At 40.0% G+C, this 27,666-nt stretch overlaps 1 protein-coding gene across 1 annotated transcript in view; it reads left to right on the top strand.

Annotated features, from left to right (window-relative positions):
- The window catches only part of SLC25A21 (solute carrier family 25 member 21), a 527,236-nt gene that overhangs the window by 452,250 nt on the left and 47,320 nt on the right, over window positions 1-27,666 (top strand). The window contains exons 4-6 of the mRNA XM_042235305.2: window positions 13,045-13,111; window positions 21,155-21,214; window positions 25,208-25,315. Coding sequence (XP_042091239.1) covers window positions 13,045-13,111; window positions 21,155-21,214; window positions 25,208-25,315 — 235 coding nt within the window. The remainder of the gene's footprint in view (window positions 1-13,044; window positions 13,112-21,154; window positions 21,215-25,207; window positions 25,316-27,666) is intronic.

The following is a 27,666-nucleotide window of genomic DNA, read 5'->3' as shown; positions in this document are numbered from 1 at the left end:
AGCTGTTAAAATACTATTCCTTTGGCGCCTCATTGGATGAACTGAAAGTCTGCTAGATCAGACTATAATTTGTAACCTACAAAATGCTCTGGTCCAAGGCTTTGTTCTTTGGTAGGGTTTGGACATAGAACAACTGACTGTTTCCAAATGGGGAAAGGAATACAACGAGGCTGTATATTGTCACCCTGCTTATTTAACTTTTATGCAGAGTACCTCATGTGAAATGCTGGGCTGGATGAATTACAAGCTGGCATTAAGATTGCCAGGAGAAATATCAATAACCTCAGATATGCAGATGATACCACTCTAATGGGAGAAAGTGAAGAGGAACTAAAGACCTTTAGATGAGAGTAAAGGAGGAGAGTGAAAAAGTCAGCTTAAAACTCAATATTAAGAAAAACTAAGATCATGGCATCTGGTCCCATCACTTCATGGCAGATAGAAGGGTGAAAAGAGGGAGCAGTGACAGATTTTATATTCTTGGGCTTCAAAATCACTGCAGACGGTGACTGCAGCCATGAAATTAAAAGACGCTTGCTCCTTGGAAGGAAAGCTATGACAAATGTAGACAATGTATTAAAAAACAGAAACATCAGTTTTCTGAAAAAGGTCCATATAGTCAAAGCTATGGTTTTCCCAGTAGTCATTTACAGATGTGAGAGTTGGACCATAAAGATAGCTGAGTGCCGAAGAACTGATGCTTTCAAACTGCGGTGAAGACTCCCTTAGACTACAAGGAGATCAAACCAGTCAATCCTCAAGGAAATCAGTCCTTAATATTCACTGGGAGGACTGATGCTGAAGCTGAAGCTCCAGTACTTTGACTACTTGATGGGAAGAGCCAACTTATTGGAAAAGACCCTGATGCTGGGAAAGATTGAAGGCAACAGGAAGAGCAGCAGCAGAGGATGAGATGCTTAGATAGCACCACTGACTCAATGGACATGAATTTGAGCAAAGGCTGGGAGATAGTGGAGGAGAGGAGCCTGGCGTGCTGTAGTCCATAGGGTCACAAAGAGTGGGACACCACGTATGGACTGAACAGCAGCAGCTAGGGCTGGGACAGCTGTTGAGTTGCATTTAACTCTGGTACCACTAGGGGGCACCTCAAAAATTAATCTGGCTGCTACTGTAATAACTAGTGACTAAAAACAGTTAATGTGTCCCTTGTGGCTCAGGTCGTGAAGAATCCGCCTGCAATGCTAGAGTCCTAAGTTAGATCCCTGAGTTGGGAAGATCCCCTGGAGAAGAGAAAGGCTACCCACTCCAGTATTCTGGCCTGGAGAATTTCATGGACTGTATAGTCCTTGGGGTCGCAAAGAGTTGGACATGACTGAGCGGCTTTCAAAAACAGTTAATGCATTTCCAAATATGACTTTTACTTTGGGAGCAGCCTACTTAGTGCACAGCATCTTTGGTCTCAAACGCGTATGCATTGGTGGTGGCAGAATTCCACAATGGGGTGTGAATTCCTGAGGCCCTAGGTCACACACTTAAGTAAGGTTCCATTTGTAAAGGACATCTCTGAATTCTGAGGCTTTTTGCCCCAGCTGTGGTCATATGCAGCCTTGCAGCTAGACCAAACTATAAAATCAGGCAACTTACAACAATGTACTAACTTAGTTCCATAAGCAATTGCAGAGGGAGCTGGCATTTTAAAAAATCTCAATTCTGGCAGCTATCTTTTGGAATTAATTTACTTACCTTTTGTGCCAACAGTTTTTCATGCTACGTAAACAGCTAACACACAATTGACCTAGCATTCCAACCCAAGGAGTGTGGCTCCAGAGCCCACATTCCTGCCCACTACATCACTTTGCCTTTCCTGACGGGTAGAATCAAATGAATGCTAAATGCTAGAGGCTGGTGATGAAGAACAGGAGTGACCATTGTCAAACAATTTATAACCTGGATTAAATATGGTAATCATGTGAATAATACATACTCTTGTTAAAAATATGTGAGTCATTCAGACTGTCTATATGGATACCAAGTCATGTCTGCAAATATGGACTATATATATATATACATACATATATATATATGTATGTATGTATGTATGTATCTATGTATATGTATATACTTGACTTTACCAGGTGGCTCAGTGGTAAAGAATCCACCTGCCAATGCAGGAGATGCAGGTTCTATCTTTGGGTTGTGACGATCCCCTGGAGAAGGAAATGGCAACCCTCTCTAGTATTCTTGCCTGGGAAATCCCATGGACAGAGGCGCCTGGTGGGCTACAGTCCATGGGGTTGCAGAAGAGTTGGACATGACTTAGCAACTCAGCGCACGTGCACGATACGTATAGACATATATGCTTAAGTATATACATTTCTTATTTGAATGTCAGTGTATTCAATATAATGTTATCTGCATGTTGCTATGTGCCAGGCACATATGAAGACAACATCTTGGTCAAATATTGCAAGCAGGTGCAATATCAAGCTTTTTGTCTACCATCTCAGAGAAGGCTTCCTGGAGAAAGTTAAGGTCTTAGTTGATTTGGGGACAATGGAACTACTCTGTTATTAACATTTGACCCCAGAAAAAGTGTTTAGCTTAGTGCTTGGTACAAAATATACTGAAAGAGTAAGTGAGTGAACAAATGAATGGTGACTTCATGAGTGGGAACAACAGAAATTAGAAACAGAGGAAATAAGAAAAGGGGGATGGGTGAGTGGCTGGGGGACTAGAATGGAGCAAGGAATTTCTTCAGCAGGACTTGATTAGCAGAGAGCATTCTTGCCTGTAGAATCCCAGGGACGTGGGAGCCTGGTGGGCTGCCGTCAATGGGGTCACACAGAGTCGGACACGACTGAAGCGACTTAGCAGCAGCAGCAGCCGGGAGCCGGCTGGCAAAGGACTTGTTGACTCCACAGTCAGGTCCTTTTTTCCTGGTTTCCAGTCCCCATCCAAGAAATAGAGTTGTTTTGGTTTTCATTTCTTTTTTTTTCTTTTGCGTTTTTTCTCTCAGAGTTACCATCCGCATGAGTGAAAGACTGCTCTTACATGATTCTTATTTTCTAATGGAAATGTGTTCATCTTTATAAGCAAGGTAATCTGCTGTCACTGAAAATTACTGTACTTTTTGCATATTCAGTTCTAAATAAGTCTCTTCACTTATAGATTAATGCTGCAATTAATACCACATTCTAGCCATATTATTTACTGTATTAGTTGCTTCTCAAATATCTTTTTTGCTTTTTCTTTCCTTAGGGTTTTCCATCGGGGTTCTGGTTCTTATATCACGCTAATGCCTTCCCTGTGCTGCATGCTTGGTGCATTGAGCATCCTGCCAACTTTCCAGGGAATGGAGCCATGGACCTACCTCCTAAATGATACTGACAGCTAAACTAATTTTTCATATCTTAGAAAATCAAGGTTGTAGTTTATTTTAGACCCATCAGCAAAGTTTAATTGTCGTGGTAAAATCATACTGAAAGTTCAGTTAAAAACGTGTGTCGAGGAAAACTTTTAAAGAATTCCTCCGTATAGCATGTAATGAAAGTGGTATGGTTTGGGATAACAAATAGATCTGAGGACCATATGCAGAAACTCAATTCACTTAATTCTCTATAATGAAGAATAATAACTATATTGTTTGTGCCCAAAGACCTGATAGGAGTTGAAGCAAGGAAAACTTTCTGGAGTTTTATGTTAGAATCTTAGCTAAAACTTTCTTTATGCTTCTTGCCCTTCTTCAAAGTTCAGTTGCTGCTTTTGAAAGAGGAATCTGTGTCACTTACTCTTTGTAAGCTGTTTTCCTTCTCCTTTGAAGGCTACCTAGTTTTCCCTCTCTCCTTTGCCTAAATGAAAATGGCCCCAATATGCGTGCAATTTCGAGAACTTCAGATTGCAGACTCTACATAATTCAAATAACAGAGCCATGGAACTGCAGTCTTTCATTTGGATTCTGTGAACCGCTGAGACCTGCAGAGCGTAAATGATGTCAGAATTCTGCCCTAAAGGTGTAGTGTCAAGGCCAAAATTCTGCCCTGAGAGATGGGACCCATCGAGCAGTGGAAGCCATGCCCTCATAACCCAGGGCTGAGTGCCACCCTCATTGTTTTAATTACAGAGCTATAGCATGTGGGTAAGGAACTTGGATTTGACAACAGCAGAAGAAAGAGGATATTGTGTGCCTTCAATCAGCTTTGTATTAGAAGATCTTTAAAGGGGAAATTATGTGAAAGAAAGGGGGAGGAAGAAAACAAACTAGCAAGATCCCTATTTCAATATAATTTGGAGAAAATGACTGATTTGGGTTGGTCATGTTGCCAGAACAGATGACTCAAGGCTTCCAAACAAGAAATGGAAATCAAGAGGATGCCTGAAGCCTGAAAGAAGAACAAATTGTGAAGATATGATTGACTGCAAGGCTTCAAAATCAACTGTACCAAAGATGAGCTTGGATCATTGCCCAGAACAGAACTGAATGGTGATGTTCAGTTAGGTCCTGACTGTTGAAACGAAGTAAAATGTAGTAATTGTGCTCTCTTAGGTACACAGACACGTTAATGCTTTCCAATTTCCCCAGCTGGGGATCTGGTGTCACTTTCCCTGTCTCTCCTATTTCATGCTTCACCGATGAGTATTATTGCTGCTCTGGACTTTCACTGAATGCCAGGTTTTTGGCAAAGAAGTGGGATCCAGATGAAAACGCCCGTCTCTTGCTGCATGTGAGCATGCTGCAGGTGGCTTTGAAAATGGCTTTTCGACTTTGAAGTCATTTCTTTAATTGGCCTTTTCAGGCTTGGAAGAGGTGCGCTGCTATCCTGGCTGCTGGGCCCAGGTTATGAATCTCAGCAGTTTGGGCCCCCCAAATCCTTCATCTCCAACAACCAGGGAAAGCCTGGTTTCCCCAGGCAGCAGATTTGTACAGTGATCTTTTCCTCTCTTAGGAAGGGAAGATAATTTATTCACCATTTCCTTACACTCATTTCTCAGTAATCTACCAGTTGAGTTTTATGATAACCTTTCTGATGGACAACGTGGTATGACTCCCTCTAAAGGTCACTGGTGAAGCAGCTATGCTGTTTCCCTTTCTCCTTGGGAACTGCAAAGAAGAAAAGATTCCATGTTGTGGCTTCTAAGGCCCAAATCCTGCTTACCAGGCTGGCAACTTCAGAAATTTCCCAGCCTGCCTATAGGAGTAGTCCAGCTCTACAGTACAAATTACTTTCAAACAAACATTTTCTACATACTAAATTAGAAAAATAACAGCAAAACCAACAAAGAGGTGACTCGGAGAGAAAAAGGAGGGGCAGAAGGGACATGTCATTTTTCCACTCCTTTCTGGCTTCTTTATCTGGGTTGAATTTTGAGAATGTTAAGCCCTCTCCTGTCTACCCACTATTAACCACAAAGTCTTCTGATTTCAGTAGCTGACTTAAAGCAGGTAACTTTTTTCAGCCATCCAAATGGACTAAAGATGTTGTCAGGTACAAGATGTTTCATTAAGGATCTATCTGGTCTCCTTGGGGGGCAGGGATTCTAAAGTTTTGGCCCCAAAGAAGGTAACCTAAGATTGGTCCCTACTAATGAGAGACAGCAGGAAGGCTTCCTCCAGGGTTTGTAAATGAACCACCAACTGGAACTCAAAATTCTGCATTTCCTTGATTTGTACAATCAACATCTTTTTATTGGCTTGTCTACGACCTTGGAGCCACCCAATATGTTAAATAACTTCACACTTTAAAAAAGTGGTGGGGGAAATGAGGGATAAAATTATTTTGTGGGGCTTGGCATAAATCTGTATTTCAAATAAACTATGTGTGAGCTGTGTCTTTGAGAAGAACACGTGCAGTGCAGTTTTGATCTTCACTTTATAGATGTACATAAGTAATACAAGGCCTGTTTTGATCATACAATTAAAAACAAATGTGATCCAACGTTGTAATACTCTGTCTCCTTGTATTCCTGAATAACAACTCTCAATCAGGATGTGAACCATCATGATCTAATGGTTTCGAAGGACTGGAACCCCATCCTCATTTTTGCCTGTGAACGTCCCCACATTCTGTCTTTGGGGTGGGGGCTCTCTCATATGTAATCATTCTAATGGGATAGAGTTTTAGTGTATGATATGGTTCCTGAAAGAAAGAATCTAAAAACACTTTAAAATTGTTTTTCACAGTCTCCTTCTAAGTGCTTTGCTTAACATTTAACAACTATCTTCATTATATTATGATTTAAGAATTTGGGACTCTTTCAAAAATAGGAATGTTAAAGCTATTTGTATCAGAATGCTTTTAGCTGTAAGTTAACAGAAGATGTAACTGAAAGTGCTCAAATAGTAAAGGTTTATTTTTAATTTCATGTAACCAGACATCTGGAGGTAGGATGCCAGGATTGGTTCACTGAGCAGTCCGATGATGTCATCAAGATCAAGGTCTTTTCTTTTTGCTGGACATCCTCAGTTTGTGGGCGGTGATATTTCACTTGACCGCAGTACACAGGGATATCATGCAGTGCGGACAACATCTAGTGAAAAAGAGGGTCTTTTCTTCCCATGTACTCTTTTCCTTAGGCCAGAAATTCAAGACTTCCAGCATGCATCCCTCCCTCTTTGCTGGTCCAAGAGGCTAGGTTTGGGTTGTATATCCATGTTTAACCTCCTTGCTAGGAAGGGAATGGGACCACCATGATTGGCTTGAAGAACTCAGCTTCACCCCCTGGACTGGCAAAGGGCTCTCTTCCCAAAGTGCAGAGAATGGTGAACACCTGCACCTCCAGGAACAAAGACGGTTGAGGAGGGTATCTGTTAAATCAACAGCTAAAAGTGCTCCCCACAGACTTTTTGGACAACACTATTTTTATTTTAATATTTAGTATGAATATTTCATTGTTTTATCATATTGCTAAACTTTGCATTGTCTTTTCCCACACAGAATTATCCTGATATTTGTCTTAAGGGCAAAACTGTATCCTATGGGGAAAAAAATTTATCCTAGAGCCTAAGTTTTTTTCTCATCTGATTCACCTAGAAAATATTTTATAAACAACCCAAAAGTTTTTCCAGAAAATAATCTTGTTCATCTCAGCCCAGATCTATCAGTTATGCAGGAAGTGTTGCACTTGACTTTAAAAGAGAATGGAAGTGGAATAGAAATCTGATTTTTAACTGCTTCTCCTAAAATAAGAAATGACAAGACATTTTTGCAATAGAAATGACTTGACTTTTCAAATGTACTTGTGAAAATAGCTTTAAGAAAAACTGCGGTACCTCTACATCTCAGTGGACAAGCACCAAGGACTGTGGACATGGACAAGAGGCTGGGAGGACAGGGTTCATCTGCAACATGAAGAAAATAATCATTCCTGCTTCAAAGGAAGGGTTATTGTGACAGTTGAATGACATTAAAATATGTCCACATGCCTCATATATTTTTTCTTAACAGGGTGGCAAGTCCACATTAAGCATTCACCAAATTTGACTATTTTTACTTACAACAGTATTAATAAAAGTTGATACACATCCAAGCTAACATTTTCCTATACAGGGTAGTTAACATCAAACTCATAATTTTTAGAAGTAACAACTTTGAGAAACAAAATATGAGGTCTTCCGTACAGTTCATACTGCAGTTTTATAGGAGGTCTTGAGCTGGTTCTTGTGTCTCTTCTGAAGAGTTCCCCAGTTGGCTTAATATGGGTCAAAACTTAAAACCACAGTAGTGGCTTTACTGTCTTCTCAGCAGACATTAGAATCTCACTTTCCATTCATTCAGGGAGTAGATGAAATGTGTCCATCTGGTTCTTGAGAAGTAAGCAGGTTGAAGCACGTTGATATGAGTGTTGCAAATCTCTTAACTTCCTTGCTTATTGTCCTGATAAGCTATGTGCCCTGTATTTCAAACCAAGACTACATGAGCACAGAAAAAAAAAAAAATTGGCAGAATGAACAGTGCATGTGAGTATAAACATCAGTTTTTTAGCCAAAAAGAGTATCTTCTTCATAAGACATTACCAGTCCTTTCTGTTTTTTAGAATCTGTATGTCATACTTTTACACTAAGAAAACTTCCAGTAATTATCAATCAAGTCAAGAAAATAAGTCATCAGCTTAAGGCCTTGCCCACATTCTCTTGCTCAGACTTTAAAAAAAAAAAAATTGTTGAAGTATAGTGGTTTTACATTTCTACTGTACACCGTAGTGACTCAGTTACATATATTTGTTTTCTTATTCTTTTCCATTCTGGCTTATCACAGGATATTGAATACAGTGCTTCACAGTGAGATGTTGTTTATCCATCCTTTATATACAGTTTGCCTCTGCTAATCCCAGGCTCCCAGGGCTTCCGTTCCTTACCCCCTTTCCCCTTTGGCAACCACAAGTCTGTTTTCTTTGTCTCTGAGTCTGTTTCCATTTCATAGATATGTTCATTTGTGTCATATTTTCAACTCCACATGTAAACAGTCTCATATGGGATTTGTCTTTCTCTTTCTGATTTACCTCACTTAGCATGATCATCTCTGGGTCCATCCCTATAGCTGCAAATGGCATTATTTCATCCTTTTTTGTTACTAAATAATATTCCATTGTCTATGTACCACATCTTCCTTATCCATTCATCTGTTGATGGACATTTAGGTTGTCTCCATGCCTTGGCTATTATAAATAGTGCTGCTATGAACATGGGCGTGCATGTATCTTTTCAAATTATAGCTATGTCTGGATATACTGCTGGATCATATGGCAACTCTATCTTTATTTTTTTGAGGAACCTTCATACTGTTTTCCATAATGGCTGCACCAACTTACATCCCCACCAATTCCCTTTCCTCCACATCCTTTCCAACATTTGTTATTTGTAGACTTGTTAATGATGGCCATTCTGACTGGTGTGAAGTGGTAGCTCATGGTGATTTTGATTTGCATTCTTGCTCACATTTTGGGTGTGACTCTTTGAATTGGCCCAAGTGCCGCTGTTACCTGACCAAAGGCTATTCACAGGAGAGGCCACAGTACGGAGGAACAGCAACAGTCACTTTGACTGTAGAGGCCAATTTCTGGATCCAGGACTTTGGTTTGTAAGAAAATAAAGGAATTTATTATAGATATTACTGGGTATCTCAAAGAATCAAAAGCAAAGGGAAATGTCAGTATTCAAGAAGGGTCGAGATGTAACGAGGCTTAAAGAAATCCTGGCCACAGAATCACACTTAGAGTACCAGAACTTCTGCATCTTGCTCCTTTGTCTTCCTGAATGACCGCTTCCTTCTTCCTTATCACTGCAGATTGACTTTCCCTGAATGACGGAAAACATGACTACTGTTAATAGTCTAGCCTTATATCTTAGAACTTCAACCACACAGAGCAAGGCTGACCTTTTCAGTTCCAATCCCAAAATCCTGGAGAAAAACTCTATTTGGATCAGATTAACAGGAACACAGAAATGGAGTACCATTTGGATCCATTCAGCAAGTTGCCTGATCAACCACTGCCTAACAAGCAGTATCATATTATACTAATATATGGGTTCTAGTAGTTTAAAAAAATTGGGTGGGACAGTTCTCAACAGAAGAGTTGCCAGCCTGGCTATTCCATAGATACCCACTATTGCATGGATATACTGTAAAAATAATGCAAGGAAGTAGACAATCCTCACTTCTCATTTGTCAGCAAATGCTGCCTATGGTCCTTGAGAATTTCCCATTAAAGCTGCTCATTCACCGTTAGAGAGTTCAGGAGGATGAGCTGCTGGAGCTGGTGAGGAGCAGGGGACGACTGCATACGATAGAGCAGAGCAGAGAGAGGGCACACAGAAGCATCCCCAACATGAAGCAGAGGGCTCTGGGCCTCCCAGCTCTTTTCAGATTAAACCCTTATGGTTGTCCCGACTGCCTCTCTTCCCTTCTGCCTTACCCCTCTTTTTAATATTTTCTTTCATCATTTTTAAAATGAAGACCTTCTGTGTTGCTTATAGGACGTCTGTCCTCCTTCAGCAAAGTAGTGCTCCACTTTAGGCAAAAGTTTAAAGGAATGCAGAGTGTCTGTTTTCAGAAATGTGCTGTTCTGTGTCTTTTTGTTCTTTTTCTTAGAATAACAAAATCTGAGGATTGGAGTAAACCAACCTCGAGACACATCAAGTCCTTGCACTGTTGTGTACATCCGTCTCTGGCATCCGTGATGAGTGGTCATCCACACTGCTTGGTCACATTCCAAAGGGAACACACCACTTCTCAGGAGAGTCCAGTCTGTGTTTAGATAGGTCTGACTGTTAGAAGCACTTCCTTGTACCAAGCTTCTACTGAGCCCAAAATGTGTCTTTCTCTGTTGCTTCCACCTGTTGGTCCTAGTTCTACCACCTGGAAACCAACAGAAAAGTCTAATCTGTTTCCTATATTCTCACTTTTCAAAAGATTCATCAGATGTTTGTCCCTAAGATCTTTCTTCTCCAGCTGAGCTACTGTTCGTCCTATATCTGTTCTCTGTTGCATGGGATTTCAAGTACCTCTATTAACAGGGACACTCTGTTGTTCCAGAAGCTTTCTTTACTTAAATGTTCTTCTTCATTCCTGCCCACCCCCCATAACCAGGCATAATCTTCCAGGTGTGAAAAAAGCAGCACAAAAAGAACGGAACTAATAATGTTTTTTATTTTAAATATAGAACTTCTATTCAAGAAAACCACATTTATCTTTTAGGAAGACCAAATCTAGGCAGAGTCATTCTCATGCTGAAAATTATATAATAATTTATAATGAAATTCAAATTAGAAAGAGTATTAAAATTTTACAAGTAAATTTCAGGCCTCAGTAGTTGAAATGGAAAGGAAGTGGGGGAATTCATGAATTCCCGTAGTTCTTCATGAATTCCTGTAGTTCTTCAAAGCACGTCTGCTTTACTTCCTTTATATTAACACAAATGCTAGTGTTATTCATTAAGTTGAAAACAGCAGGCAGAGTAAGCCCGCGTTAAGGGATCATTTGATTCCTTTCTTTCTCTTCATAAAATCTGTAAGCTTAACAAATATTTGTGTCCTGTTTACATACACACGTGCAGATGCGCACACACACACACAAGACACACAAGCACTGTAGGGAACACCAGCCCTCAAGGGACTAACAATTAGAAGCTGTAAGATGAGCCTTTGGCTCCCTTCATTGGAAGGCGCTGTGTAAGCCAGTGTGTTGAGGAAGAGTAAGAGGTTGCCATCTTGGATTGAGTGCCCCAGTGGGTTAGTCTGAATAAACTCTTAACTTTTTTGTTCCAGAGCACAGCTAGAAGCAGAACCCAACTTAAGGGTGCTGGAGTGAAGTTTGATGAGTTAATCAGAGTCCAGTCTTTTCTAGGATATTAAGTGGCTGTCCTAAAATAGGGACTGGTTGAGTCCTACCTTTATCTGTATCCACTTACCAGTTCACCAGGGGAATTGATTATCTCAGAAAATGATGCAAAATATTCTTTCCTATTGAAATATTTTCATACTATATGTATATTTACACTATACTTTCATGATAATTCAGTTTATGAAGAATCTGCCTGCAGTGCAGGAGACCCCAGTTCAATTCCTGGGTTGGGAAGGTCTGCTGGAGAAGGGATAGGCTACTCATTCCAGTATTCTTGGGCTTCCCTTGTGGCTCAGCTGGTAAAGAGTCCATGTGCAGTGTGGGGACCTGGGTTCGATCTCTGGATTTGGAAGATCCCCTCGAGGAAAGGCTACCCACTCCAGTGTTCTGGCCTGGATAATGCTGTGGACTATATAGTCCATGGGGTCACAAAGAGTTAGACACGACTGAGCGACTTTCACTTTCATACCCTCATAGCATATATATGTCTACATGAGTGTGTAAAGATCCCAGGGCAGACAAATTTAAGATTTTGAATCTTAAATTTTAATGAGAAATATGATGATATGGGGTGGGAGGTGGGAGGGGGCCTCAGGATTGGGAACTCATGTACACCTGTGATGGATTCATGTCAGTGTATGGCAAAACCAATACTGTATTGTAAAGCAAAATAAAGTAAAAATAAAAATTAAAAAAATTAATGAGAAATAAATGGTGACTTTTTATAAAACTTATAGGCATATGGCACTCATTCTTTTTTTTCCTAAAAATGTCTGAATATGTGACCACATAGTCAATATTGAAAACAACAGCTGTCCCATGCCCTGTGAGATTGCATGTCAGCAGGAGAGTTTGGTGAGCTCCAGTTCATAGGGTCACAGAGTCAGACACAACTGAGCATGCATGCACCACCTCCAGGAAAGTTTGATACTTCTACTGCTTCTGCTTCTACAGGAGCATGTCTCTGTAATCAGCCCTCCCTGACCTTCTTTCATCTCCATCAAGGAAGTTAAAAAAATTACGACTGATTTGGGACAGGGCTAAGAGCCCTAGTTCCACAGCCATATAGTTTGTTAGTTTCCCCTATGTTAGTAAAGCTAAAATTGAGGGTTTCATCACCTGGTTAGCCTCTGAAGTTTTAGTCTAGTGGGCTCAGGTGTAGCCTTAACTTCATTTGATGACCACATGGAAGAGATACAAGATGGTAGAGAGCTTAAGGCTACCAACCACACAACTTAGGAAATAAAGATTCCTTAGATTAAGGAGGGTTGAGTTTATCTTTAAAGTACAACTCATGATTATCTTTAGCAGCTTACCCAAGGGGTTCCAGTCTCAGCATCATTTATTCTTCTGAATGTCATAGAACATATAAATGTAGAATTCATAGTCTCTCCGCTTTAGCATTAAAACAAAGGAAGATTTCATGACTAATGAGCTATACTGAATAGTCGGGAATACTTTAGATAAGTTGCTTTATCCATCCTAATTCCCTTCCTTATATGTGTGTGCTTGCATAGCCACTCAGTCATGTCCAGCTGTTTGCAACCCCATGGACTGTAGCCTGCCAGGCTCCTCTGTCCATGGAATTTTCCAGGCAAGAACACTGGAGGGAGTTGCCATTTCCTCTTCCAGGGGTCCTCCTGACCCAGGGATTGAACCTGCGTCTCTTGCATCTCCTGCATTGGCAGGAGATCGTGCCACCTGGGAAGCCCTCCTTACTTACATAAATCTTTCATTTCTCCAATAGGTTGTTCGGTTTTTACAAGGGGATTCTACCACCCATCTTGGCTGAAACACCGAAAAGAGCAGTAAAGGTAAGCGACATATGCCTTCCCATCAAGTGAGAATGGACTTAGTGCTTCAGCATTAGCACATCCCACAATGAGTCATGTGACATTAATGGGAATTAAATGTGAAATACTGAAATTTTTATATAGAAATCATATTTTTATCATAATTAGACTTGGTCATTCTCTCAAATATTGCTATATTGGTTTGTGGATTTCTTTCTCCAGGTAAAAGCATTCCCTTCTAATGGTGAAGTTACACAGAAAGCACAGTGGTAAATGAAATTCATGTAATCAAACCACAGCAGCCACAAAAGAGCTTGGACTTTTTCTCAAGGCAATGCATAAACTTGCCTTTGGAGCAATAATTAGTAAAGAGAGAGAGGAGAGGAGGGAGGAGAGGTAGAAAAACCTTCCCTAAATCATTCTCATTTTATATACAGAATGAACTAATACATTATATTTCTTTGTGTGTGGTTCTTATATAACCCATTTATTTGGTGTGCTAACTTCATTTTTCCACCCTGGTCTCCTCTGTTAAATTATTCTATACTTGTTTTTACAAAATTACTAGCAATCCTTCCACTACATTGATTTCCATTCTTTAATCACAGAACTATGGAGTTTTTTTAAGATTTTTTTCTTTAATGTAGACCATTTTAAATGTACTGGATCTGTTACAATATTGCTTCTGTTTCCTGTTTTGGTGTTTTGGCCACAAGGCATGTGGGATCTTAACTCCCTGACCAGGAATCAAACTCGCAACCCCTGAATTGAAACATGAAGTCTCCACCACTGGACCGCCAGGGAAGTCCCTCCTATGGAGGTTTAAGTACTCCTTGCTGGTTCAGTATCTGGATATGAACATGGAGATCTAGCAGGACCTCCAGGGGAAAGTGAAAGTCACTCAGTCGTGTCCAACTCTTTGTGACCCCATGGACTGTTCCCTTCTCCAGGGGATCTTCCCAACCCAGGGATCGAACCCAGGTCTCCCACAATGCAGGCGGATTCTTTACCAGCTGAGCCACTGGGGAAGCCTCCTGATCTAGCAGGACCTCCAAAGGAAAAAGAAATAAATCTGATCATGCTTTTTTCTAGGTTCTTTCAGACAGAAGTCCTGATCACAGTGACTCTGATGGCATTGTCCCCTCCCCCACACCACCGCCATCACCAAATACAGCTTTGCCTTTCCATAATAAAGATAACATAAACTTAAAGACTTCCTCTCCAACTGATGACATAAAGCTTTTTTCTCACACATTACTCAATTTGTATGCCCAACATTCCTGAAAGGTAAGAGAAAGCAGCTTATATGCTTATACTCAGTTAATCAAGATGACTGGGTTAAAAATTATGATTTTTAAAAAACCAACGTATATACACAGACATCAAAGTTTTACTCATGTGAAAATGGAGATTTAATAAGATTCCATTCCGGTCTAGAGTGCAGAAAGCAAAGCTTTAAAATGTTTTTCCTGTATAAATTCACCTCTTCATTGCTATAGTTTTTGTGATTTTATATTATTACTTCAATACAAATTTCATTATAAGGATCTGAATCGCAATAGAGAATCTGGAAAAAGTTCACCAAAGTACGCAAGAGGGCTGAATTGAATTATGAAATGGCTTCACTTGATAAAAGATTGCCCAAGTAAACAAACAGAGCATACTTCCTGTTCAAGGAAAGTCACTTTGTCTCCACGGAATAATATATTCATTTGTTCAGAGTTTTACATGTATAAATAAAGTAAACTGTAATTACAGTTTTTCCTGGAATACTTTTCCTTAATACTATATGTTGGAGACAATTTAAGCTTTTAGAGGATTAACGTTTATCAATGTTGAGCAGTCTTTTATGGAAGAAAAAAAAATTGAGCTTTACAAAACTGAGCTAGTCTCAACTTTAAAAAAACAATGCTCCCTGCCAGAACAATGGTTAACAGATGAACTTTTGGGCAACTGGATATGGTGTATGTGTCCCAGACATCTTGTTTCAAGTAGATTTTACCTTAAAATTATTGAGACATATGGTAAGTATGTTGGCTTTTTAAGTATGACTTCGAGTTAAGTGTATCTTTGCCAGATGGATAGCACCAGTTTTTCAACACAATTTATGAAAACATTCCTTTTATAGATATTTATCTTAGGATTTGTGAGGAAAATGATCATCTGATTGCAACGATTTCATACATCATAAACTGCTTTATTGTATGCCCTAACAGTTTACTTTGAAAAAATATTCAGGCCATAGATATATACACACATGTATACATATGTATATATGGTCTCTGAAATTATGTATATATATGTGTATATAGAGAGAGAAATAGATAAGGTCTAGAAACAGATAATTTTTGTCTGTACTTTATTCTTTGAATGAATTTCAGCATTAAAATAATAATATTCATTGATGCTAAATAAATGAAACTCCCCTTCACAAACAGAGACAGAATTAGTATTGCTGTTAGCAAAAGGAAATGAAGACTCTGAAAGAGACCAGTTGGTTGCTCAGAGATGGCAGGCACTACGTGCTGGATTCCAGGATCTAGTTTTGAGCATCACAGGTCTGGAAACACCATCAGTTCATGGTCAGACTCTCAGGGACTGCTTAATGCCATCCAAACTCACAAAATATTATATATTGTGAAGTCTTCTTGTTCACCACTGTATCCTTTACACTTATCACAGTGCCTACGAGTAGATGTTCCATGGATATTAGATGAATAAATGGAACATGTGTAACAGGAACTTCCCTGGTGGCTCAGTGGTAAAGAATCTGCCTGCAATGCAGAAGACCCGGGTTCAATCCTGGGTTGGGAAGATCCCCTGGAGAAGGAAATGGCTATCCATGCCTGTAGAATCCCATGGACAGAGGAGCCTGGAGGGCTACAGTCCATGTGGTCACAAAGAGTCAGACACAACTGAGCAAATAGCACTTTCACTTTCATGTAACAAGAAACAGAAAGAAAATTTATTACTTTATAACAGGAGAATTCCTGTCCTGTTCCCCCAAATTCCCACATCTACTATTCAGAGTTTCCGAAAGGCCGAGACTTCCATTTCCAGCCAAGATGAAGTCACAGGGACCAGATTTACTCTGCTGCCTGAAACAGCAAAAACAGAAAATGAACAAAATATATGAAACCAGAATATTTTTAAGACACTGGACATGAAACAAAGAGGAAGAGTCATACCTGAGATGCAAAACAGATGAGATGTGCCCTGCAAATTGCCCCAACTCACTGCCTTGAGTTCTCAGCTCACGAATACACAGGAGAAATCCAGTTGACTGCCTCAACCATTGGACTCCCTGGGTTGAGAAAGAGCTGAGAAGCTAGGAGGGAAAGGCATCTAGAGTTCGCAGGACAGAGCACCAGACAAAGAGAGATCTGCATAGAGAGAGACACCTAAGATCTGCAGAGGGACAGCTCCAGGATCCAGCTGACCAGGGCACACGTGAAGAAACTAGCGAGGCCTGGAAAGACTGGTCAGAAGGATTCGCGGAAACAGTGCTGGGCAGTCACACAGGACTGGGAATAGTGCCTGTTACCACCAACCAAACTGGGAGGCTTCAAAATGTATAGGGCATTGAGAGCGGTACCCAGAAGGGTTTGCTTCTGTGATGGGGAATAGTCAGTCCTAGTCTGGGCACTTCTCAAGGCCTACTTGTTAAAAGTATGACCCAAATGGATCAGACTGTTTCCCTGTAATGTAACTGCCTCTCAGAACAGATGATCTGAGAGGTCAGCTTAATCATCAAAATGTTTAGTGAGCAATGAAAGTACCCTTCAGAGGGCTGGGTCACCCAGGTAAACCGTGCTCATCTCCCCTGTCCAACCACAGCTTGACACTTCTCCAGGGACCACACAGCCTGTCCTCCAGGTCCAACCCCTCTCCCAGCCAGACTACCAATTTAAAGGTTCCAGTAGATAGATTATGTATACCATAGTAATTTGGATTTCAGATTTTATATTCAAGATTCCCAAAACCCTGACTGACTATAAAGGTTTTCTAAACTCTTTACTACACATTTGCATGACTTTGAATAGGTAACATTACTACATGTTGTTGTTATTATTCAGTTGCTAAATCATGTCCAACTCTTTGCAATGCCATGGACTGTAGCACTCCAGACTCCTCTGTCCTTCACTATTTCCAGTGATGCCATCCAACCATCTCATCCTCTGTCAGGCCCTTCTCCTGCCCTCAATCTTTCCAAGCATCAGGGTCTTTTCCAATGAGTAGCTCTTGACATTAGGTGGCCGAAGTATTGGGGCTTCAACATGTTGACTCTCCTAATTTCATCCTTGAAGAGTGTAATCTCATATCTTATGTGATAGAGTAACTTTATCACTTCTCTGACTAAATATTATGGAGGCAATAAAGGATTAGTGCTGCATAGAAAGGAATTAAAACAACAATTAATCGAGTTCTTAAGAATATAGTCTAGTATAATATCTTTTAAACTTTACACATGGGAGACATTCAATAAACATCTGTTGAATGAGTGAATATTTTTAGCTAATAATGGGTTTCACATTGTAATGACATTACATTATTTTAATATTGTTGGAAATCCATTTTAAAAGATTTTAACTTTTCCTTTCTTGAGATATTGTTTTATTTATATTCAGTAATTTAGACTTTGATCGCAAAGGTAGAAATTAAGACAAGTTTGTTTTTTTTTAAGTTCAAAGCACTATTTCTTTCATAGAATATGTAATATATATTGTTCATTACTTTTGGTTTAATCTATTAGCAACTTATCACTGATCTATGAGGCTTCTTTACTGCCAGGAACCTGAATTACTTCATCCCAGCCATAACCAGAATCTTCCAGGCAGACTGCTGATGAGTACCAACAAGCTAGTGGTAGCTTCTCTTTTTTTTTTTTTTTAACAGTTTTAGAAATGGGAGCATGAAAAGCCTAGAATTGCCCCAAAGTGTAGACTTGGAATTCCCTGTGAAAACTGCTTAGAGTTATAGGTCAAGTCCAGGATTCCCTGGTGGCTCAGCTGGTAAAGATTTCACCTGCAATGCAGGAGACCCTGGTTCGATTCCTGAGTTGGGAAGATCCTCTGGAGAAGGGATAGCTACCCATTCCAGTATTCTTGGGCTTCCCTGGTGGCTCAGACAGTGAAGAATCAGCCTGCAGTGCAGGAGACCTGGGTTTTATCCCTGAGTTGGGAAGATTCCCTGGAGGAGGGCATGGCAGCCCACTCCAGCATTCTTACCTGGAGAATCCCCAAGGACAGAGGAGCTTGATGGGCTACAGTCCATGGGGTCACAAAGAGTAGGACATGGCTGAGCGACTAAGCACAGCCCAGCACATCAAGTCCATGTTCTCACCCTTCTTCGAGATCTCTTTGGTCTATCATTTCTTTTCATGACAAAAAGTCAGAAAGGAAAAACGCATACTCACCCTGGAAGGGAACAAGGGAATGAGGCATTCTGCGAGGTCCATCCTCTCCCAGAACTTCCTGAACTCATATGGACCCCTTAGAGCATGTTTCCAAAATATAGGCCATGACCTGTGAGCTCTGAAATCAATTTAGTGGGTCACCAGAAAAAGATTTCTGATGAAATAGAGTAGAAACAGAATGCATTACACATAGTGAAGGGGTAAACATTGTTTTACGGCAGTGTTTTGTTCCAGTTATAAATGTGTGTGTGTGCGGCATGCATGTATGAACCTGAGTTGGGTAAATAATTTTTACTTAGATTGTGGTCAAACTCTGTGGGAGAGGGAGAGGGTGGGATGATTTGGAAGAATGGCATTGAAACATGTATAATATCATATAAGAAACGAATCGCCAGTCCAGGTTCGATGCAAGATACAGGATGGTCGGGGCTGGTGCACTGGGATGACCCAGAGGGATGGTACGGGGAGGGAGGTGGGAGTGGGGTTCAGGATGGGGAACACGTGTACGCCCGTGGTGGATTCATGTTGATGTATGGCAAAACCAATACAGTATTGTAAAGAAATTAGCCTCCAATTAAAATAAATAAATTTAAATTTAAAAAAAAGTTTGAAATCTTCTGCCTTGAGGAACTCAGCTTCCAGGGTCAGGGAAGGCAAGAAGATTTCAGCAGGAAAAAAATTCTAGCACAGAGAATCTATTCCCAAACCACTAAAAATCATGGCTCAGCAGTGAGTAGTGCAGTATAGTGGTTGAGAGCAAATTCAGGCTTTGGAGTCAGACGTAGTGAGAAACCTCAATCCTTTGACTCCCTAGCTGCAGGACAGATATCTACAAATGGGAATCATGATTGCGATATAACCTGTCATATGGATTAAATGCAGTAGCCTGTGCAAAGGTCTTAACATGTTTCCTGGACCACAGCAGGCTCTCGTGAATGATCCATGTCAATGAGGAATCTATGGTTCCTTTAGTCCCAAAGTGAAGAAAGGAAATGGAAACTAAGATTATCTGAAAGTCTCCTGTGTGCTGGGACTGTCAAGAAATCTTCCTCAAGTCCTTTTACTTAAAGACTACTCTAGAAGTGAAGTCTTATGTCCTCGAGGTCAGAAAGGTCAAGCTATGCTTCCAGAGCTCAGTCAGGATTCAAACCTAGGACTGCTCATGTCAAAATCCACATAAAGTGATTATCAAAGAATCGTTATCATGATGACCATGAGAAGAGAGAAAAACCTAAATTATTTTTTGAACCCAAGACCATAACCCTTGTCCTTTTAATCATTTCTAGTACATCTTTCATCAAAACTGTGGTGGCTCCTGGTGTTACTAGTTGAACATCAGGATAGTTTCCGGGTTATTACCACCCACTAGATGGTTATTACCAAGAAGGCAGGGGTTTCTCCTTGTTTATGCTGCATCTCCAGTGTGTGAACCAAGAAATATTTGTCAAATCAGTGAAAGAATGAATTCCTGCTCTATGGACGTCTACATCCATAGGTGATCTAAAGGACCATAGCACAAAAATCATTCCTGAGTCTTTAAAAGAATCAATCTGTCTGATGATGTAAAGACCCTTGAACTGCCCAAAGATTCATGAGAGCCATGTCTACATGTAACTACCTCTCTCTAACAACAGAATATTATCTGGCTTTCAAACCTACATTTTTTTTCTTGCTCCATTGTACCGGGTTATAAAGTAATAAAGTAGAAGACATTTAAGACCATAAAATGCCCATGCCATTTCTGTAGTCTTGAGAATCAGACCCTAGCAGGGCCTAAGAGTGTGTTTTATCAGTGATTTTGGCAGGGTACCTAACAGAGAATCCAGGAGCAAAGCATCATGTTCAACCAGATTGTTGTCCAAAATGCATAGCATAGAAAGAGAGGAGAAAATTTTATTTGGGGCATATTATACAAAGTGACTGATTAGATTTGCCTCCATAGAAATCCCTTCACAGAGAAAATTATATTAAACATCAACTATTGAAAGAACCAACAAAATCTTCATCATCATCAACAGATTTTAAAGGGAAGATTAAACAGCTGTCTTTCTTCATTCAGATTGAGGACAGTTTTACTTTCAGGCAGGGGACAGATTAGATGTGTCCTTGTTGGGTCCTTTCCTAGTTTATCATGGCATCTTCATCATCATTGAGTGTTTAGAAATCCCATGGAACAGTAGAGATACACAGCAATATAAATGCGAGTTACAGCCTAGAAGTGGGTGTCTTTTATAAGGGGGTTAGAAAATTGGGCATTCACTGGGAGAGCAGGTCATAGAGAAAACATAGGACACCGAAGACTTCGGGTCTCTATGCCTATAATTTTGAATCACTGCCATAAAAAAGAAGTCTATTGATGTCTAGGGAAACTGAAAATGGTCATGGTAAATGGCAGCTGTATGGTTCATTTACTGCTATAAAGGATTCCATCAGCTCTTCTGTAGGTTATTATAGCTGCATTTAAAAATGTGAATGTTCAAGTAAGATTCAATAGCAACTACCCGAGACTGGATTAAAAACTGTGTTCGATGGTTTATCATTTTTTAAGTCGCTAGTGAATATAATGATTTACTAAAGAAATTTGAGTCAATTTAAAGGTTTGCTGCAGGAAATTGTTATAAACCTCTGAGTTTGGTTTTGTTTCACAGTTTTTCACCTTTGAGCAGTACAAGAAATTGCTTGGATATGTGTCTCTGTCACCAGCATTGGTAAGTGAGAGTATTTATTATACTTAAGTGTGTGTGTTATTTCATAAAGCAAAATCTGGAAACAAAAGCCCTTTTGATTCCCCAAGCTCAGCTACTAAAATATGAATTTGAGTTATTCAATGTTCAGCTACTTGTTGAAAGCCATCTTCCTAATAACTCACAATTTAGCTATTTTATAGCTCCCAGTGATGAATTTATGATAATAATGATATGTGTGGAAAGGCCCATATGAGATATGGTCAAGAATATAAAATAAAGGGTACATTTGTCAAAGACTCCTTTAAACCCCAAAAAATGCATGTGTTTACATACATACTACACATATCTATTTATGTGAAAGTCAATGTACCTAAAATTATTTCCTAACAGGTCACTTTTCCAGCTTTTGCTCAAGCTGTAGTAAGTCTAGGACTTCAGGTCACTCTGTGGTCAGATGCACTTTGAGGAGCCTTTTATAGTTGGGGAGAATAGTGATCTTACAATGTCAGATCAACTATTACATAAAAGTCACTTGGTGATTTGAACATTTGTAGATACCACTCCTTTCTTTCTTAGTGATTTTGTTGCTTTTCACAAAACAAGTTAAATTATATTGGCCAAGTATGTTGTATGAGTACAGCGAGAACCCCAGAAAGAGCCAGTGCAATAATTTCTCCTCAAAGTCTGCAAAACAAGACTAAACTAAACTAAATCTACCTTGGCCCTCCAAGTGACAACATGCTTTCTAACCTCTACGAATGTACCTTACAACGTACCTTCCATCCTCCAGTTTACCTGGCAGTTTACCAGCCAACGGGGCGGCATTCTGAGCTTCAGCTCTTTAGTTACTTTGCATGCTCAGATGCTTCAGTGTCCAACTCTTGGCGACCCTATGGATCCTAGCCCACCAGGCTGCTCTGTCCATGGGATCCTCCAAGCAAGAATACTGGAGAGGGTTGCCATGTTCTCCCTCCAGGGGATCATCTGGATCCAGGAATTCAAAACTGTGCCTCCCACGGCTTTTGCATTGCAGGGGGATTCTTTACTGCTGAGCCACCGGGGAAGCAGTAATTCACTGGGCTTCCCCGGTGGCTCAGCGGTAAAGAATCCCCTTGCAATGCAGGAGACGTGGGTTCTACCCCTGGGTCTGGAAGATCCCCTGGAGAAGGAAATGGCAACCCACTCCAGTATTCTTGCCTGGGAAATCCCATGGACAGAGGAGCCTGGCGGGCTACAGTCTGTGGGGTTGCAAAATAGACATGACTGAGCAACTAAAGAACACCAAAGATTGATTAAGAATTAGCTGCTATTTAAAAAAAAAAAAAAAATCATACATGCTCCCTTTCTAGGAAGGCTCCAGTTAAGAAACCCAATAGTGTTGCTTTGTGTTACGACAAGGAAACCTCTGGTCCAGGCTCCTGCTTAAACAAAGGGGCTGTGAGGAGGCCTCTCATGGAAGGAGAAGTGGTAGCATGAGTCCTAAAATTAATTTATTCCTCAGTGTCTTCCCTGAATGTCTCCCTTCACTTTGGAAACATCTTGTTAAGAAGAGGATGGTTTCCAGAGGGTCAGCTGGGTGTTCCTGGGTAGAGCACCTGTAGCATGTGAGAGACCATGCTTCTCTCTTGATAACTCAAAAAGAAAAGCATTTGGCCACTCCAGATCCTTTCACTGGATTCATGCAAACTGTATACGGTTTTTCTCTTTTCCTGACCTCATTTGTTTCAGTTTCTCTTTGATACAGCTAGACACTTAAACAGCCGTTGAATGTCCCTTGGTGCTCTCCCTTGAAAAGCCTGGGAGGCTGGGAACCTGACAGTTAGCGCTGTCTCTGGAACAACCAGAGTAACATGATATGCTGATAGCTGATCAATGCTTTTGACAAGGGACGCTGAACACTAGTTCTGACAGCAAATGTAGCTGAGTTTTATAGAAGAACAAAAAAGTGAATTACTTGGAAGTTGCATGTAGTAATAAAAACCTGAACATCTGGATTTTAGCTTTTTTCAGTCAGAGGAGTTTGGGACTAGTATTTTTTCTTTTTCTTCTGCTTTTGGCTTCCATGATGGGAGTCTGAGATAAATGAATAAAGTATTTGGTCTGTTACCCTATACAGATATGTTTAAAATTGTGATGAAGGGGCATTAAAAGAAAAATTGTTAGTTATTCTCTCCTGAAATCTGTGTAAAACCTTGTTCTTCCTCTTTGTGCAACAGTGACAGTGGTTTTTAGTAACAGTAACAGCAATTTACAAGAGGCTTTCACACATGATTTTGACCTTCATAATAATCTTATTAAATACAAAGATTAGATATTATAGTCTCCATTTTACAGATGAGAAAACTGTGGCATAAAAAATTCATTGTTTTTTTTTTTTTTTCATGAAAAGGCATTTTATTTTAAATATAGTAATGTGTACACATCAATCCCAAACCCCCAAGTTATCCCTCCCCTCCTCCCTTCCCCTCTGGTAATAATGTTTGTTCTCTAAGTATGTGAATCTGTTTCTGTTTTGTAAATAAGTTCATTTGTATCACTTTTTTTTTTTTTTTTAGATTCCAAATGTAAGTGATATCCTATGAGATTTGTCTTTGTTTGACACATTTCGCTTAGTGGTAATTTCCAGGTCCATCCATGTTCTTGCAAATGGAAGTATTTCATTCTTTTTAATGGCTGAGTCATATTCCATTGTATGTACCACATTGCCTTTAAAAGATTCATTTATACAGAGTTGCCGCTGACACACGTGTTGTTTTTGTGTGAATTATGAAAAGGTGCTCCTTTCTCCTGACTAATGGCTTTCCAGAACTCCCACTTGGCAAATAGGGTGCAGGGTGATTTCAGCCTCCACATGCACCTATGTGCGTAAACTACTGTACATGGCAGCTTTGGTCACACAGCCAATAAGATGGCAGAATCACAACCTAAACCCAGACCCCCTGGCCCTGGATCCTGCCCTGGTTCCATCTTGCCTCCCCTTCTAAGGATATAGAACATTGTTTTCTCCCTTTTCTCTCTTCGTCTCCTATTACAGACTCCTAATAAGAGCTTCTGTTCTTTACTCTTCATTGGCTTCTTTCTTCTCCTAGTTGTATATAGTATAACTTCTCCTGGAGTTTGAGCTTCAGCACTAAAGAATTATTTTTTCCAACATCTGTTTGAAGGCTTGAAACTTTATTTTGTTTTCCTGCCAAGTATGTGTGTTTTAATAGTTGTAGTTATTTAAGTTTCTGAAAAAAACCCTTCAGCATTCTATTCAGAAGAAAATTCTAAAAGTTGTTCTTTCCTAGTGCAGAAATTCTTAACAGGTAGAAAATAACTCGAGACACAGTTACCTTTTGCTGAATGTTCTAGATTTCATTTGAGCCCTTCAAGACAACCTAGCAATTTCTGACCTCAACTTTTATCCCTCAGCTTCTAGGTCTGGAAGAATAGGGCTCAATTTAAAAAAAACAGATAAAGGAAGAATTTTAAAATGATTTTTTGTTTCTTAACTTCCTAGAATAGTGACTCTAAGAATGTGGCTATATATTTAAATATTTTCAACCATACTCTTTGGTTACCTGAAATTTACTTTTTATAAACATTTTATTGCTGGTTCTGCTCCTTGAATTTTTTATATGCTCGCTGAATGTGTTTAAGCAGTTGTTTAAAAACGAAGCTCTCCTTTTACTAAGTCAAACTCTTAATTGTTACATGCGCAGATGTTTTAGTATCCACCTTAAATACATAAAACAACCTTGCTTTTCATTAAAGGACAAAGTCATTGTTGATGGGGCTTTGACGTTTTATTTTGAATTGTTAGGATGTGGTTTGTGGCTTCTGTAATTTCTGCTTCACGAATTGTCAGCATCGAATCAAGATCTAAAGCTGTTTAGTAATGGTATATGGTGCATTTATGTGAGTTTCTCCATTCTCATTATAACATTCAGCTGCATAGTGTAATGAGTAAGATGTTTAACCTCATACACATGATAACTTGTTTTAAAGTATTGATTGACTTAATTTTTCTAGACATTTGCCGTTGCTGGACTGGGATCTGGACTAACAGAAGCCATCGTGGTCAACCCTTTTGAGGTAGTAAAAGTTGGCTTGCAAGCCAATCGGAACAAATTTACAGAGGTAATCATTTAACGTTTTCCTATTGTTGAGGGAATGTAAAAAATTATTTTTCAGTATATAGTATAAAATTATGAACCCTTCTCCTAGCCACTTGTTAAAGCCATACTAGCTTATTGGTTTGTTTTTTTTTTTTTTTCCATACTAGCTTATTGTTAAGGAAGTAGCGTAAGAAAAAGTCAAACTTCTTCCACAGGAAAGTGCTAACAAAAAAGCACTAAAGTCTGATGGACAAACACGTTTAGACATTTTTATTTTAGAGTTGCAATGAAATGTATAATGACTTATTTGGAAATATTTTCTCTGCTTTTGGCAAAACCTCTATTTCACATTTTACTAGAATAGACTGTAGCAAAAAACCACTGAGGTGATAATATTGTCGTGCTTTTTTAAATAAAAATTATGAAATCATTTTTTCAAAATTACTTCATTCCCTACTCCACCCACTGCCTTCCCCCAAAGATTCTGATAATCTGTCAAGCTTGTCCTTTGGTTAAATCTGAATGAGCGGGTTACTAAACCTGAGTAGACGTCGCCACGTGGACAATGATGGGTCTTGACATTTAATCACTGGTACATGATGTTCCATGAAGACAGCTTCCCTTGGTCTGTGCTGCCTTCACTTCCTTCCAGTTGCCTAATAATTCCCTTTAAACCACCAAGTCCAATTGTTCTTCTTTTATTCTTTTGGGTGCCAAGCCGAAGGTAGGAAAAAAATAAGGAGATTGGCAGTTGAAGTCCTTTCTTAGCATTTGAATTTACTTCCACAACTGGGTAGCATGTGGTATAAATTGGTCTAGAGGTTCTGCTGACCTGAATTTCTCTGTAGCAAAGCTCCCCTGCCTACCACTTAAGCAGCTGCTAATGGGTGGAGACCCCGCTCACTCCCACCCCACTTCCTGTCTGCTGATACTGCCTAAGAGCTCTCTGGCAGCTTCCTGAGCAGAGCTATGGGAAAGAGACAGAGCCCTACTCACCTTAGCTGCCAAGGCCTACGGAGGACAGGGCTGGGCTACTACAGCTCCTCAGATGAGGTCAGTCCTAATTAAGGGAGATTTTTTTTTAAGTTTCAAAAGGTTGTCCTAATTGCAGAGATACACAGCACTTTAGAAAAGGCTGAGAATTCCTGTATTGCCCTACTCCGTTTCTGTTTTGCTTTTTCTCTATTCTTCCTTGAATGATGGGAAAGATGGCAGGGACCAGAAGGAAATAAAAAGAAACACTTCTCCAATGTCCTATCAATATGGAGCATTTAAGACAGCCCCCATGGAATCTGCTCAAGGAAAATTTGATTTGTTAGACGGGGAGAATTACCAGCTAGGAGAATTGGAGCTCCCCATTCAGTGTCCTATTTTACCTACTGGGAAGCGTGTCTTGGGGCAGGAAGGAGTGAGCAAAAGAATACACAGGCCTTCCAACTGCAGTCCTTCATCAAGACAGCGTGTAAGTAAAGAAACACAAAATGGGACAGAGCACCAAGAAGCAGTCACAGGAGTGAAAATGACGAATTATCATAGCACGCCTGCTCTCACCTAATGTTCTTTTTCTCTGCTCTGCCTTCAAGGAGGTTCTGCACTGAGGCCATGTAAGCCCTGGTTATGTTGTGCATGTGCCAAGGCCTTGCTAGAACACATTAAATGCCCTTGCAGCCCAACACAAGAATGCTGCATGTGCCCGTGGGCCTGGTTCATTGACCAAGTGTGGTCTGTGTAAATTGTTGGTGTATATGCAACTGTTTTTTTTTAAGTTGGGGAGAGAGAGGAACTTGTTTGGTGTTGTTTCTTTTGCAGAATTCACTAAACTGCATTCAGAATTCATTTACTTAGACAAAATACAATCTATTGGGTTCCTTATAAAATGTTTGTCGTATTACATCAACTAGTCAGAACGTAGTAACAGAGGGATCACATAGGTCACAGGTGTCAGCATTTATTTCCAGCAGTTATCAGGATTCAGTAGCTGATCAGAGGTGACACTTTGTAGGCAATATTGATCAAATTGAAAAGTAATGCATAGTCACCCAGCATAAAGTATTGGGGCTATCCCTATTACGAAAAAAACTGAGAGAAAGAAGTGACATGATAAAAACAGCATATTTCAGATCTAGTCATTTAAAACCAACTACCCTTTCAGAGAAGGCAATGGCACCCCACTCCAGTACTCTTGCCTGGAAAATCCCATGGGCAGAGGAGCCTGGTAGGCTGCAGTCCATGGGGTCGCAAAGAGTCGGACACAACTGAGCAACTTCACTTTCATTTTTCACTTTCATGCATTGGAGAAGGAAATGGCAACCACTCCAGTGTTCTTGCCTGGAGAATCGCAGGGACGGGGGAGCCTGGTGGGCTGCCATCTAT

The sequence above is a fragment of the Ovis aries genome, chromosome 18 (assembly GCF_016772045.2).
Source record: "Ovis aries strain OAR_USU_Benz2616 breed Rambouillet chromosome 18, ARS-UI_Ramb_v3.0, whole genome shotgun sequence".
NCBI lineage: Eukaryota > Metazoa > Chordata > Mammalia > Artiodactyla > Bovidae > Ovis > Ovis aries.
This window is presented reverse-complemented; position numbering and strand designations above follow the sequence as displayed.